Genomic DNA, 13,828 nt, shown 5'->3' with positions numbered 1-13,828 from the left:
ATTCACTTGTTCAGGAGATATTTATTAAACAATATACATAGCAGGTGAAGTTTTGCTTGAGCCACAAACCAGCATTTAAATTTTATACCACAGTGTTAACCATAAAGATTATTATAGTTAGCTGCTATCCGTTAGCACCGTCTCCAAATGCTGGTTGCCATGGTGAATTTAGTATTAATCCCAGTGGTTTGTGCAAATAATCATTGTCATTTAGCAAGAAAATATAACTTTGATAAGTAACTTAATAAAATAAGCTATTAAATAAAAGCAGTATTTAGAGCACAGCTATGATCAAAACCTGAGGAAAAATCAGTTTAACAGAATAAAATGGTTTGGATCAGAACCGCAGATGATGAATTTGGTGACGCCATCTTGAAAGGCATTTTAAACAGTCTAAATTTTAATCAAGTTATCTTGAATTCTTATGCTTAATAGTCAGAATGTAAATGCAGAAATCTTAAATCATCATCAGCTGAGACAAAATGTAGTTGTGTCTAGTCAAAACAAATTTTTAGATATCTGGAATGTTATTACAGATAGTCAGAAGAAACCGATTTTATGGCCTGCTATACAAATGCAGCAATCAGAAACAGAGGAACCAATACATTGGCTGTTGGTGATAGTGTTATTATTCTGATCCGCTCCGTTATTATGTTGTCGGTCAGAAGCCGAAAGGTTGGGAATCTCTGATGTAAGAGGCTGAACATTGAGCTTTGCTGCCCCCTGGTGGCTAGTGGGCAACCATGCTGCTCTGCCCTGTGGGTATTTTCAGATTAAAATAACAGAAAATGTATTTGACTAAGAAAGCAGTGCTTTCTTAGTCAAATACATCATGATTAATAAATACAACTTTAGATACTTCAGATCTCTCCAGAGATTTTGTCACATAATCAAAACATGTATTAATTTATAAAAACATAAAATCCTATTATGAAAAACACTAACCGGAAGTGTATCATGTTGTGCTTCCGGCTGCAGTTTTCCACACATTTTCTGTTCCCGTGTTTAGTTATTTAGTATTTTTAGCGTTATTTTGTCACTTGTGCTGATGTTTATATCCTCCCCAAAGGTTGTTGAAGCTCCAGGAGACTCGGAGCAGCAGGACGGACATTAGGCAGCGGCAAGACGCTGCTAGCGGGAGATCCAGCCCTGATAGCGGGGATCCCGCCGCTGCTAGCGGGAGATCCAGCCGCTGCTAGCGGGAGATCCAGCCGCTGCTAGCGGGAGATCCAGCCGCTGCTAGCGGGAGATCCAGCCCTGATAGCGGGGATCCCGCCGCTGCTAGCGGGAGATCCAGCCCTGATAGCGGGGATCCCGCCGCTGCTAGCGGGAGATCCAGCCGCTGCTAGCGGGAGATCCAGCCGCTGCTAGCGGGAGATCCAGCCGCTGCTAGCGGGAGATCCAGCCGCTGCTAGCGGGAGATCCAGCCGCTGCTAGCGGGAGATCCAGCCCTGATAGCGGGGATCCCGCCGCTGCTAGCGGGAGATCCAGCCCTGATAGCGGGGATCCCGCCGCTGCCAGCACTGCCCCCGGCCTCCTTCCAGGCCGGTCTCATGCTGCACCAATAGCGAGGCTCTGGGTCACCGATGGCCGCCCGGCAACCCTTCGCGGATGCGGACACTGCGGATGAAGCGGTCCGGGCCACCTGCGACGATGCGACCACCTGTAAAAGGTGAGAAGCAGCAAGAAAATCTGGCAACTGGTCGCACTGTAACTCATTCATTCATTCATTCATTCATCCATAGCGTTTCTCTCATTTTACTAATCAGAACCGCAAACTTGAATAGATTTCTCGGTATTTACGCGACAGGCCAACTAAACTCAGAGTTCAGTGGAATGAAGTAGAAGGAACAAGATGCATGGGTTTAGGTCTAGACTTTGACTAGGCCATTCTAGCCCCTGAATCTGCTTTGATCTGATTCATCTGTCATCCTGTAACTTTCAGACGTGTCTCTTCTCCAGCCTGAAGCAGATCAATGAATCTCCTCCTCATCAGAACCGGTCCTAAAGGCCTGGTAACCGGACCTTCACCTGATTCAGCCGCTTCAGCAGGAACACATCTAAACATCTAAAAGCTGCAGGATTTTAGTTCTCCAGGATCAGACATGGCAACCTTTGATCTAAACCATCCCATTATATCTCTGCTTGTTCAGGGTTTCTCCTCCCAGTCTCTAACTGGTTTTCCTCCAGGGTTGTCCTGGTTCATCTCCAGCAGCATGGAAACTCTGCTATTCTTATTCTTCCTGATAACTGAATTTATTTATCAGGTTTGCCACCAGTAAAGGCTACTGGAAGGACTCCAGCCTCCAGTACTTTGTGAGGAACGTTGGAGAGAGGAAGGCGCCCGAGATCAACAGAGGTGAGTGATCCAATCTGGGATCCGGTCTGGCATCAGCAGAGTGATCCGGTGTGTGTAAACCGGCCCCGCCGCTGTTCACGCTGCTCTCTGACCTCAGGGTACTACGCCCGGGTTCAGGGGGTCAACCTGCTGCTGGATGCCTTCCTAAAGAAAACCCAAGGTCACTGCCAGGTGATCAACCTGGGCGCCGGCCTGGACACAACTTTCTGGAGGCTGCAGGTGAGGAAGCAGAGAGCGCTTCATCCCAGCATGCTCTCTGTCCTGCTGCAGACCAACTGAAACTCCAGCGTGTGTGTGTGTGTGTGTTTAGGAGGAAAACCTGTTGCCACGGAAGTTGTTTGAAGTTGACTTTCCGACTGTTGTGGCTCGGAAAATCCACCACATAAAGTGAGTCTGCAGCTGTTCTTTACTCCTGTTAGTTGGTTTATCGGCCTTTAATGATCCGTTACAAGATTATATTATAGTTATTGATTAATCTATTAATTATTCAGATGAATGATCAGATAAAAAACTAGTGTACTCTGCAGTTTCTAAGCCTTTTTTATACAATATTAGAAATGCATAAAAAATGCAAATAAATATTGGATTCTTTTTTAAATAATAAAATCAATATTTTCTTGCCTAAAAGTCAATAACAGCATTGCTTTAGTTAACTCTTCATCATCCTCTTCAAAGGATGTTTGAAGGATAAAAAGATGAACATCGATAGTGAAGCTGATCTGGAGATCCAGTTATTAATATATATTAAATATTAATATATAAACATTAGAGCAGATCAATGCAGAGAAACATCATGTTACTGATAACAACACAGCTTCAACTAGAACTGCTCTGGTTCTCCAGCCAGATCAGATAAAATCACCTTTGACCTCTTCTCCTGCTGGCTGGTCCTGCAATGCGGAGCAACGTCCGCCAGGGGGCGCCACAGTCTGGTTCAAAATCAGCATATAGGAGCTTAAAGGAGCTGAACATGAAGACAGGAGAAATAACTACCATGTTGTGATAAATGTGTGAAAGTCCGGAGTTTTTCTTCACAGCCTGTTGGTTCAGGTTGCAGATTCAAACTTCACTGTTTGTATTTTGATCGTTTTTGTTGGGTTTTTTTCTCCGAAGAGTTTTTGCGGCGCTAGAGGCCCTTTTTTTTTTTCTACAGTAGGCAGACAGGAAGGAGGGTGAGGAGAGGGGGGAAGACATGCGGCAAAGGTCGTCGGGACCAGGAGTCGAACCCGCGACGTCCGCGTCGAGGTCTAAGGCATCCAAATGTGGGGCATGCTAACCCGCTGCGCCACCACGGCAGGCCCCTATTTTGATCGTATTTGACTGTAAATAATAAAAACCTTGTTATGTGTGTCCTGCCCTGCTGAGGTTGAATCACCTGAAGTTTCTAGCAGCTTTCAACATCCAGATTCAAACAGGTTCAACGTTCCAAATTTGGACAGAAAGATAATCTGAGAAAAGTCAGACAGAACATTTCTTACTCTGACATTAATCTATCTAATAAAACTTCTGCAGCTTTCTCTGGATTCTTTATGTTTAAGATTTTCTCTGGTTTTTTTCAGCAGAGGGAGAATCAGGTAAAGCAGCATTTAAACCAGTGGAGCCCAAAGTGGCCCCTGAGGGCCGGCATCCTGCATGTTTCAGTCTCACCTGGATCCAGTGATGATCATTAGAGAAGAACATGGACCTGCTGAAAGGTTGTTACTAAAACCAGGGAGAGAATAAAACATGCAGGATGCCGGCCCTCAGGGGCCACTTTGGGCTCCCCTGATTTAAATAGCTGACATTGTCTCAAAATGACAATATTATCATTTATGGCAATAATTTCTGGGACAATTTATTGTTTAGCTAAATGTTATTGTGACAGATGTTTCTGTTTTGGTCTTTGACTAGGACAAAACCCCCTCTGTCCAAACCCATCATCGATGTTCACTCCACCGACTCCTTACTGCTGGGTAAAAACCATCATCATCATCACCATCATCATCATCATTGTTATTATTATATGTTATTGTTAAAATGTTGATGTCGTCTCTGCGCCTCCTCAGAGTCTCATGTTCTGGACTCGGACCGGTTCTGCATCATCGGAGCCGACCTCAGAGACGTTCCCGGCCTGGACGAGAAGCTGAGGCGGTTCCAGCTGGACCCGGAGTACGTTTAGCGACCTGAGATCAGCGTTTCCATGGAAACCATGGTCTCTGTTTTCTCAGCAGGCCTCTGCAGGTCCAGGAACTGCAGCTTATCTGCTGCAGCGCCGCAGCTGCCGGTCAGAGGCCATCTGGAGGCTGATTGTAGGCGGCGCCACGCCCGCCGCCGCCGCCGCATCAGAACTAAACCTCCAGTTTGCTGAGTCACGTTTTCAGATGAAATCTGCTGATTCAGGCAGAGCGAAGAGGCTTGTCAGGCTCAGGAGTTGCTGCTGTGTTTGTGTTGCCTTCATGTTGCCTGTCCTGGTGTTGCCGCAGGTTGCCCACGCTGCTGCTGTCAGAATGCGTCCTGGTCTACATGACCCCCTCCCAGTCGTCCAGCCTCGTCCACTGGGCCGCTCAGACGTTCCACACCGCCATGTTCATAAACTACGAACAGGTAAAAATCACTGATGCAGCTGTTTGCTACTTGTTGCTATGGAAACCAAACCAAAATCTCTCCACACCATGTGTGGCAAACTAAACCCAGTACCTAACATGGCCGAGGATGACCTTTGACCCTCTCTGCTTTGCTGAGTTGATTAAATTCTGACACTTTGGCCTATTTAAAGTCACGCTGCAGCACCATTTGCCTCGTCAGTGTTCATATGCTTTTCTGTACTGCCAAGTTCTCAGGAAGTAGCAGGAAGTGACCTTTGACCTGTCCGTCTGTTCCTGCAGGTGAACATGAGCGACCGCTTTGGTCAGGTGATGATCGAGAACCTGCAGAGGCGGCGCTGCGCGCTGGCCGGAGTGGAGCTGTGCCAGTCCCTGGACTCCCAGGTAAAACCAGTCAGCACAAAACCAGTCAGTAAGAACCAGTCAGTAAGAACCAGCCGTCGAAAGCAGCCTGTCTGTGTGTCTGCAGAAGGAGCGTTTCCTGAGGGCCGGCTGGGATCAGGCCAACGCTCTGGACATGATGGCGGTCTACAGCGTCCTCCCTCAGGACGACGTGGCCAGGTAGGACAGCTGCACTGCCCCCTGCTGGCAGAGATGGTATTAAAGCGGTCCAGTCCGCTTTAACCTGACTCCGGTCTGTTTGTCTATAAAATCCGGTCCGTTGGTGAGGTGTAAACGCTAATCGACCTCTGACCTCTGACCTCTGGTCCTCCAAACCGCAGTCTGGGTTCAGTTTGAATGTGAACACCAAGCGGACCAGAGACCGCTCCGAAAAGTGGACTACAGCACAGGGCATTCTGGGTAAATACAACCAAAGCTAACATGCTAGCCTAGCACTAGCAGCAGAAATGGCTCCTGGTCTTCAGCCAAAGACTAAAGAGAAAAATCTGACGCCTCCATCTTGTTTCCATCTGGTGAAGAAGGAAGTTGCTCTCAGCGTCTTCAGAGGTTTTTGTGTCGTTTCCTTCAGTGGTTCTTGGTGCAGCGCCCCCACAGGCCAGGAGGGGAACAGGTTGGTTTGACTCAGAACCACAGCAGCTGGAGGTGGAGCAGATGATGGAGTTCTGGTTCCAGTAGAACCGGGTCAACCGGACCGTCAGGAGGGAAACAGAATAAAACTTTCCTTAAATTTAAAGTCAGAACAGTAATTATGAATTTTAAAGCAGCTGAAACATCAACTCAGGTTGAGCTTCTATCTCACAGAAAATAATGGAAGCTCATTGTTAGAAATGGAGTTTCCATAGCAACCACTGGTTTCTAAGGGAGTCTAATGTTGAGCAACAACCCAGAGGATCTGATGTGAATCAGGTTTATATGTGGACCTGCCTTGCAGCAGGAAGGTTGTGGGTTCGAATCTGAGTCTGACTGGGTGACTTTGTGTCCTGCAGAATCGAGCGTTTGGAGTTCCTGGATGAGAAGGAGCTTCTGCAGCAGCTGCTGCAGCACTACTGCATCTGCTGGGCCACCAAGGACCGGCTCAACCTGGGTGAGACCCGCCGCAGGCTGCATGTGAGCGGCGGTGGCGCCGCGCGCCGCTGCTGGACTTCCTCCGGCCGTCCACCATCTTTAACCAGCCGGGTCGGTTCTGCTTCCTTAGGTCTGTCGCAGCTGGCCTTCTGAGGGTCAGAGGTCACGGTCGGGTTGCCAGAGGCAGCAGGGGAAGAGGACGCTCTGATCACCTGGGAGCCGCGGGGTCAGAGGTCACACTGGAACCAGATGCTGGAAAAAATTAAACAGGAATATTTAAAAATGTTTGACAGAATCTGCTGGAAATAAAGACTGACAGACGAGAAGAGATTCATGTTATTATTATTGTTATTATTATTATTATTATTATTATTATTATTATTATTATTATTATCATAACAGCAAAACGTTCTTAAACCAGTTATCTTCGATTTTCATGTGAAAATCAACAATGTAGAGGAGAAATAATTTTAAAAAATGAATTATTAGTTTTTTTCAATTTAAAATAAATTGTCAGGTTTTCAGATCCGTCTAATTATTACAGCCAGTTTTTCACTTATAACAGGAAAATATCTTCTTATCAGTGAAATATAATTTATTAACTAAATATTTGTGACATTTATAAATGGTGAACATATAACCGTAACATTTTTTACAGTGCATCGTTACAAACGTCTGAGGCTGTTAACCTTTCTGATACTCAGGGGTCAAAGGTCAAGTCCAGTGTTTGTTTCTGTTATCTCTCGTTCATAACAGAGTTTAAATCATTTTCATGGAAACATTTCCTGGTAACTTATCTGCGTCGTAAAGCCTCGGCGTCGCCATGGCGACCTGAAGCTTTGAGCTTCCTGCTTCAAGGATTTTCAGAAAGTTTGATTTTATTGTTGAAAGTCTTTAAACCATTTTTATTATTTGATTCTAAAATGATTCTTTGTGATAGTTTTATGATTTTATTAGAAATAGTTCAACTGTTTTAAAAATACTTTATTAATAATTCTGACCTTGAATGACAATAAATTCATAATTAGGTGAAGAATAAACATCCTGACAGGCTGAGGAACATTTTGTTTTAGTTATTCAAATTATTGTCACCATGTTAATGAGAGAAAAAATCCACAAAATACTTCAAACTGATGAAAAGTCAATAAATTAAATTGACTGGAAATGAACCAATAAAAATCAGGCGTTGCTTTTAAATGGAGGCTCAAATGAATCCATTTAAAAAACGACCTGAATGGTTTATGTAGTTTCATATTTTAAGTTACGGCTTCTTAAAGAGACAGAGACCCAATTTCAAAATGTCAAATTTCTTTTAAATAAAGTTTTAAATATGCAGCATTTTTATAACTGGACATGAACTGAGACGTGTGGACGACGTTTTATTAATCATATTTAAAGTCTTTCTACTAATAATCTGGAGGAAGAAATTAAAAATGTATAAATATTCTTAAACAATAAATGTAACAATAATCAATAACCAGTTGATCAATTGTTGGCTGTTTGGTGACCAGAGAACTCGAGTTTTTTTAATTTAAAATGTTTTTCTTCTGAATATCCAGAGGTCAGAAATTGTTGGCTGTTGAAACTTTTATTTTGGAATCTGTTGCAGCTGGAAGCAGACGAAACATTTCGGATAATAAACGTGACGGACCTGACATCTTTATGATCTCTGCTGTTGAAAATCTTCAATGAAAAATTGATTCTGATTGTTTTATTGGTAACATAAGGTCACAGAAAGGTCGTAAAGCGGCAACTTTGATGGCAACCGCAACAAATTCTCTGATTAACGTCAAAGTTCAAACGAAAGATCTTGTGAAAAAGTTTTCACAGAAATCTCCATTTTTGTTTTTGATGTTGGATTTTTTTTTTAAATACGAAAGAAAATAGAATAAAATCAAAAATCTGTTTCAGACGATTTTATTCACTGAAGAAAATAAAAACTACCTGGAAAGTTTTCACACCCCTCCAGTGTTTCAGTTCTGTCTCAAGTTCATGTTCCTTTGACTAGACCAGTCAGACGATGACCTGCTGGCGACCTTTGGGTCGTCGTCATTCTGCTGCTAGAGAGCAGAGCCCACAGCATCATACTGCCTCCGCCGTGCCTGGCTGTAGATCTGATCTTTTGGTTCTTAAATGCTGAAAAACATTTTTTGAGTTTGAAAAGTCAACATTTTTGAGAAAATGTCAGTTTTTTAGTGTAAATTTCCTCCTGATTATTTTTCTTTCTTTGTTGATAAAATGTCTGACCTGGAAACAGCACAGACTTAGAGTCCAGGCTGAATTCATTCATTCATTCATTCATTCATTCATTCATCTAAATGTTATGAGAGAAATCCTGACGCCTCCAGTGAAGACAGAAACCAGACGGTCAGAAGGCTGAAAAACGTCGTGTGATTAATGTGAGTCTGATTCCTGCAGACTTTGACTTTTCTAATCTTTTCTGCAAACAGAAACTTTGAGGCTTCGCTTTGGGCCGGAGCCAGAACCTGCAGAACCTTTAATACTCTCTGACCTCAGATAGTCGCTTATCCTTCACCTTTGGATTCTATGAGCAGTCGCTTGAACTGACAGGTGGAAACAAACCTCAGTCAAGCCTCAAGCCTCAGTCAGCAGACTGCATCAGGAGTGAAGGGACACCATGGAGAAACTGGAGATGGAGGCTCCAGACTCTTCCCTCATGGACAAACCCAAGAAGCCGATCTCCAGGACGCTCAACAAGTACGAGCGGATTTTCCAGCCCTGCCTGGCGGAGGTCCTGGGCACCATGTTCTTTGTCTTCGTTGGCTGCGTGTCCGTCATCGAGAACTTGCCCGCAGCGGGGCGGCTGCAGCCGGCTCTGGTGCACGGCCTGGCGTTGGTGGTTCTGGTGGCCGTCATGGACAAAATCAGGTGACTTTCCTCAGGATTAGAACCAACACATTCTCCTCCGATCATGGGTTAGATGGTTCCTTTATTTAAGAATCATTTTTTAAAATTCAGAATCGTTCTGCGGTGTTTTGGTCGGTCATCCTGCTGCCCGCCGGGTTTTGTCTCAAAAATGTTTAAAGTTGACAAGAAATGTGAAAATATGAGCAGATAATTATTTGCTATTGGAAGACATTAATAACGATACTAAAGAGTCTTAAAAAGGTCAAACATTAAAGAAATGAATGAATTAAACTAAAACAGTTTTTGACTTTGCTGCAGTAGTTAGCTTGCTGACATGCTGAGTTTCTCACTAAAGAGACTCTTTAACCATCTTCACTGCTACAGGTGTAAAAAATACCTTTAATACAAAAACAAGCAACACTCAGCCTGGCGGGGGTCACTAGTGAAGCCTGGTGACCCGCCAAGCTGATGAGGAAACTCTGGTTTAGTAACGTTTTTCCTTCTCTGGTTGAAGCGGCTCCCATTTCAACCCTTCCTTCACTGTGGCCGTCTGCCTGTGTGGCGGCATGGAGCTGGCGATGGTGGCGCCGTACCTGGTCAGCCAGCTGGTCGGAGGAGTCCTGGGGGCGGGCATGGCTAAGGTTGGTGCTATCAACATCAAAATGTCCTGATGCTGTTTGGTCGGCAGCAGCATGTGAAGCAGTTCTTTCGTCGCCAGCTGATGACCAGCCCAGAGCGCTTCAGCAACGCCAGCGGGGCGGCCTTTGACCTCCTGAGGTCAGAGAGCCAGCTGTACCGGGCGCTCTTCGGAGAGGTGGCCATGACCTGCCTGGTGACCCTGGTGGTGCTGATGGTGGCGGTCAACAGCCGGACCAAAACGCCCTTCCGCCCGTTTCTGGTGGGAAGCACCATCATGTTCAACATCCTGGCAGGGTGAGTTAGCAGCATGACCACAGAACCTAATGGGACACTAAGGTCACTAAGGTCATTAATAGGGACACTAAGGTCATTAAGGTCATTAATAGGGACACTAAGGTCACTAAGGTCATTAATAGGGACACTAAGGTCATTAAGGTCATTAATAGGGACAATAAGGTCATTAAGGTCATTAACAGGGTGATTAAGGTCCATCATGACTCATTAGTGACCTTAATGGTCCCATTAATGACCTTTATGGCCCTGTCAGTCATGAGCTTGTTCCTTCCATGTTGATAAATCCATCATTTTGGTGAATAATGAAACAGAATCAATATAAAACTGTTTTATCTTTTCTAACCATAACACCATAAATGTTTTTGCTGATATCATAATTTCCCTTAGAAACAAACAAACCTTGAATTTTCTGACCAACCTGGTTTATTAAGATGGCGCCAGCAGGGGGCGCTGAGTTCTGGGGAGTTTTAAAGAGACGGAGCTAAATTAGCAGTGAAGAAGCGCTAACCCTTTAAATCTTCAGCGTTATTTAGAATATGACTGTCATTTGCAACATATAATAGAGAAACTGACATTAAGTTTATGCAGCGTTTCTTTTTCTTCTGCTTGTTCGACTCAAAGATCACATTTCAAAAAACATTTATGATCGACGTTTTGCTCAATAGTTCCAAAATATGTATAAAATTAACTTTTTCTCCTGAATATGGAGATCTACTGTTATCTCTCATCATTCACAATTATTTGTAGGTATTTTAATGAATAACTAAATTCTGTTTTATGGAAACACAGAGCTGATATTTCAGGAGCTTGTATGAATCCGGCCCGAGCGTTCGGTCCGGCCCTGGTCACCAACCACTGGACCTACCACTGGGTTTACTGGGTGGGGCCCATTACAGGCGGGGCGGTGGCCGCTGCTCTGGTCAGGTAACGCTTTGCACCGAAACTGTCTGATAAACCAAACCTTTAGGAAAAGCTGTGACCAGATGGTCCTTCGCTCTGTTTCAGGCTCGTCCTGGGAGATCAGAAGTTACGAATCTTCTTGAAGTCATAATTCGGCTCTTTATTGTGGTGGAGGTATAAACTTTATCTCTGCATACTTTTGACTCATATAATGTTTCATGGATGTTTTTGACATTGGCAACTGTTGATTTATGAGTAATAAAAACAGAAGTTAATGTTTATGGGGAACAGTTTCTAAAGTTACAGTGAAAAATTAAAACAATAATTCTGTTTATTTAGGTGTTCATCCGTCAACGTCATATTTTCACTGTATTATTCCCAGATTTATGAATGTCAGAGTCACAAACTAAATATTTCATTCAGAAATTAAATATTTAGTGAAGAAACTAAATATTTAGTTTCCAACTAAATGCTTATCTGAGCTAAACATTTGGTTTTCAAACTAAATGTTTAGCTCTGATTAAATATTCATTCTCTTAATTTAATATTTATCTCCAAATTATTTATTTTCTAAACAAACAATTTAGCTCAGACCTAAATATTTATATCCAAGCTAAATGTTTAACTAATATGCAAATTAGCCTGTTGATAAGTGGAAGTGGAATATCAATATCAATATTAATATGTTAATTTATATATAAATTATACATAACTGTATATAAATCTGTAATTAAATTATAAATAAATGGTATATAAAAATGACTTTATTACATAAACACATTTTTACTCCTTGAAGGTAAATAAATGATGTTTAACAGCAACATGTTTGTCGTTTGTTGGTTATGAGAGGAAAAGTGTAAATAAAAGAAGCAGACATGTTGGGTGGCAAGCAGTTTATTGCTCTGTGGGGTTGTTCATCGTGCTGCATGATGCTGCACGATGCTGCGTCGTGCTGCATGATGCTGCATGATGCTGCACGATGCTGCGTCATGCTGCATGATGCTGCATCGTGCTGCATGATGCTGCAGCGGCTCAGCGGTATTTCTCGGACAGGGCCAGGGCCACGTTGGACAGGAACTTGTCCAGGGCGACGTGAGCCTCCGGGGTGAAGTCGTTGGGGAACATGGTGGCGATCACCACCTGCAGGCACTGCGCCAGGATCTGCGGACAAACACACGTCACGTCACACCCCAAACACCGGGAAGCAGCGGGCCGAGTCGGGTTGGGCCAGAACGGGTCAGAACCTTGAAGTTGGCCGGGTCCACCCTGAGCTGGAAGGCGTGCAGCTCGCTGAGCTCCAGCAGGCCGCCGGACAGGTCGTCCATTTTGGCCACCGCCAGCCCGACTCCGGCCATGATCTTCTTCCCGTGCTTCGTGACTGGACCGGAACCGGCGCTCAGGTCCGGCCAGTGGGAGAAGTAGGTCTTGGTTTGGGGGTACACAGCCAGCATCCTGCCAGGAGAACAGGGGTCAAAGGTCACAAACACAAAGTCTGAATTATGAGAAATTTGAAGACAGAATAAATGAAAATGTTTGATTAACAAATAAAATTCAGAAATACTTTATTGATCCAAAAAGAAAATGAAATGTTATAGTAATTCATAATACATTTAATTTTCAGAGAGTTTTTGTAGACACTGATGGCTGCAGGCAGGAAAGATCTCCTGTAGCAGTCTGTATTACAGCGGCTCTGGAGGAGCCTCTGACTGAAGAAATCAAATCAATCTTTAAGAATTATTAAATATTACATTTCCTGACTCTGTGCTGCATTTTATTTCAACCTGCTGCTGAGCTGAACGTCTTCAACTCTGAAATCAAATCTTTGCTGTGGTTGTCATGGAAACACCGTCAGAGTGAAAATTAATATTTCAGCTTTAATCTGCGATCTGAACTGAAACAGAGGAACAAAATGACTTTCTTTTCTAGTTCAGTGGATCTACGTTTGCTTTACTTGGTTCTGGTTCTCCGGGTGCGGCCGGATGTCGGGTCACCTACCTGGCCAGAGCTTCTGCCCCGATGGCGTCCGCCCCCTTGGCGATTTTGGCCCACAGCGCCTTCACCGCAGCCTTGTCCTTCTCCGTCAGACTCATCTCTGCTCGTCTCAGTCTCTGCCTGAATCCGACGTTTGTTCCCGGTTCAGTTTAAATCCCCTCGGCCCGGACGTCCCTCCCACCGCGCCGGTGCCGAGCCGCCACTGACGCAGATGGCCCGGTCCGGCCCGCCTGATAGGAGGTCGGGTGGCAGGGCGCCAGCAGCGGGGCCCCTATCAGCGGCCAGCATCACGGGCGGAGGCGCAGAAACACCATCAGGAACAAACGGCTTCCTGGAAGCAAAGATAGAAAAACTGTTAGAGAACGGCAGAGGTCAAAGGTCACAGCCAATCAGAGAACAGCTGAGAGACGGTAAACACAAGACCACATAAATTATACATGTAAAACTCATGAACCATCAAGTATTAAAAGTCTTTCTGGAGTCAAATCCGTTTTGTGACGTAATAAAATCATAATTCAAATAAGAAAATAAATAATAAAAAATAAAATCCTGATCAGTTTTAACATTTATTCACTTTCAGTTTTTCTGAGCTCAAACGTCTCGTCTCACAGTGAGACACGGTGGAGCCAGCATCATGCTGCGGGGAGGCGCATGAAATCATAATAATAATCAGCTTTCTGGTTCATATTCTCCAGGTTGATCCTGTTTTCTGGAGGATTTTAATAAA

At 44.1% G+C, this 13,828-nt stretch overlaps 3 protein-coding genes across 4 annotated transcripts; 2 read left to right on the top strand and 1 right to left on the bottom strand.

Annotated features, from left to right (window-relative positions):
- Positions 1–1,311: 1,311 nt before the first annotated feature.
- On the top strand, positions 1,312–6,736 carry lcmt1 (leucine carboxyl methyltransferase 1). 2 transcript variants are annotated; one of them, XM_028042559.1, is made up of 11 exons: positions 1,312–1,672; positions 2,268–2,359; positions 2,457–2,578; positions 2,670–2,746; positions 4,250–4,311; positions 4,405–4,507; positions 4,822–4,942; positions 5,224–5,325; positions 5,411–5,502; positions 6,330–6,450; positions 6,539–6,736. In XM_028042559.1, exons 1-11 carry the CDS (start codon positions 1,587–1,589, stop codon positions 6,614–6,616), a joined length of 1,056 nt encoding a protein of 351 aa, XP_027898360.1. In that variant the 5' UTR covers positions 1,312–1,586; the 3' UTR covers positions 6,617–6,736. The 2 variants fall into 2 exon arrangements, with proteins under 2 accessions (XP_027898360.1, XP_027898369.1); XM_028042568.1 differs by having other exon boundaries at positions 1,315–1,672; positions 6,330–6,427.
- A 2,237-nt stretch (positions 6,737–8,973) lies between these two features.
- LOC114160140 (aquaporin-8) lies at positions 8,974–11,390 on the top strand. The gene is made up of 5 exons (XM_028042590.1): positions 8,974–9,297; positions 9,791–9,917; positions 9,995–10,209; positions 10,999–11,133; positions 11,215–11,390. The coding sequence occupies exons 1-5, from the start codon at positions 9,047–9,049 to the stop codon at positions 11,258–11,260; spliced, it is 774 nt and encodes a 257-aa protein (XP_027898391.1). The 5' UTR covers positions 8,974–9,046; the 3' UTR covers positions 11,261–11,390.
- A 597-nt stretch (positions 11,391–11,987) lies between these two features.
- hbae5 (hemoglobin, alpha embryonic 5) lies at positions 11,988–13,331 on the bottom strand. Its single transcript, XM_028042613.1, has 3 exons — positions 13,105–13,331; positions 12,354–12,561; positions 11,988–12,270 (listed from the first exon to the last, which is right to left on the bottom strand). Exons 1-3 carry the CDS (start codon positions 13,197–13,199, stop codon positions 12,142–12,144), a joined length of 432 nt encoding a protein of 143 aa, XP_027898414.1. The 5' UTR covers positions 13,200–13,331; the 3' UTR covers positions 11,988–12,141.
- Positions 13,332–13,828: the final 497 nt, after the last annotated feature.

The sequence above is a fragment of the Xiphophorus couchianus genome, chromosome 2, assembly GCF_001444195.1.
Source record: "Xiphophorus couchianus chromosome 2, X_couchianus-1.0, whole genome shotgun sequence".
Taxonomy (NCBI): Eukaryota; Metazoa; Chordata; class Actinopteri; order Cyprinodontiformes; family Poeciliidae; genus Xiphophorus; species Xiphophorus couchianus.
Note: the sequence above shows the minus strand (reverse complement) of the source record. Positions and strands in the feature narration are given on the sequence as shown.

Bases quoted from the DNA above. Each gene is read 5' to 3' on its own strand.
- lcmt1 (XM_028042559.1), top strand. From the start codon at position 1,587: ATGGCCGCCCGGCAACCCTTCGCGGATGCGGACACTGCGGATGAAGCG. The intron at 2,747-4,249 runs GTGAGTCTGCAG...GTCTTTGACTAG, and splicing joins CGGAAAATCCACCACATAAA to GACAAAACCCCCTCTGTCCA. The intron at 4,312-4,404 runs GTAAAAACCATC...GCGCCTCCTCAG, and splicing joins CACCGACTCCTTACTGCTGG to AGTCTCATGTTCTGGACTCG.
- LOC114160140 (XM_028042590.1), top strand. From the start codon at position 9,047: ATGGAGAAACTGGAGATGGAGGCTCCAGACTCTTCCCTCATGGACAAA. The intron at 9,918-9,994 runs GTTGGTGCTATC...TTTCGTCGCCAG, and splicing joins TGGGGGCGGGCATGGCTAAG to CTGATGACCAGCCCAGAGCG. The intron at 11,134-11,214 runs GTAACGCTTTGC...GCTCTGTTTCAG, and splicing joins GTGGCCGCTGCTCTGGTCAG to GCTCGTCCTGGGAGATCAGA.
- hbae5 (XM_028042613.1), bottom strand. From the start codon at position 13,199: ATGAGTCTGACGGAGAAGGACAAGGCTGCGGTGAAGGCGCTGTGGGCC. The intron at 12,562-13,104 runs GTAGGTGACCCG...TTCTCCTGGCAG, and splicing joins GGGGCAGAAGCTCTGGCCAG to GATGCTGGCTGTGTACCCCC. The intron at 12,271-12,353 runs GTTCTGACCCGT...GTTTGTCCGCAG, and splicing joins TGGACCCGGCCAACTTCAAG to ATCCTGGCGCAGTGCCTGCA.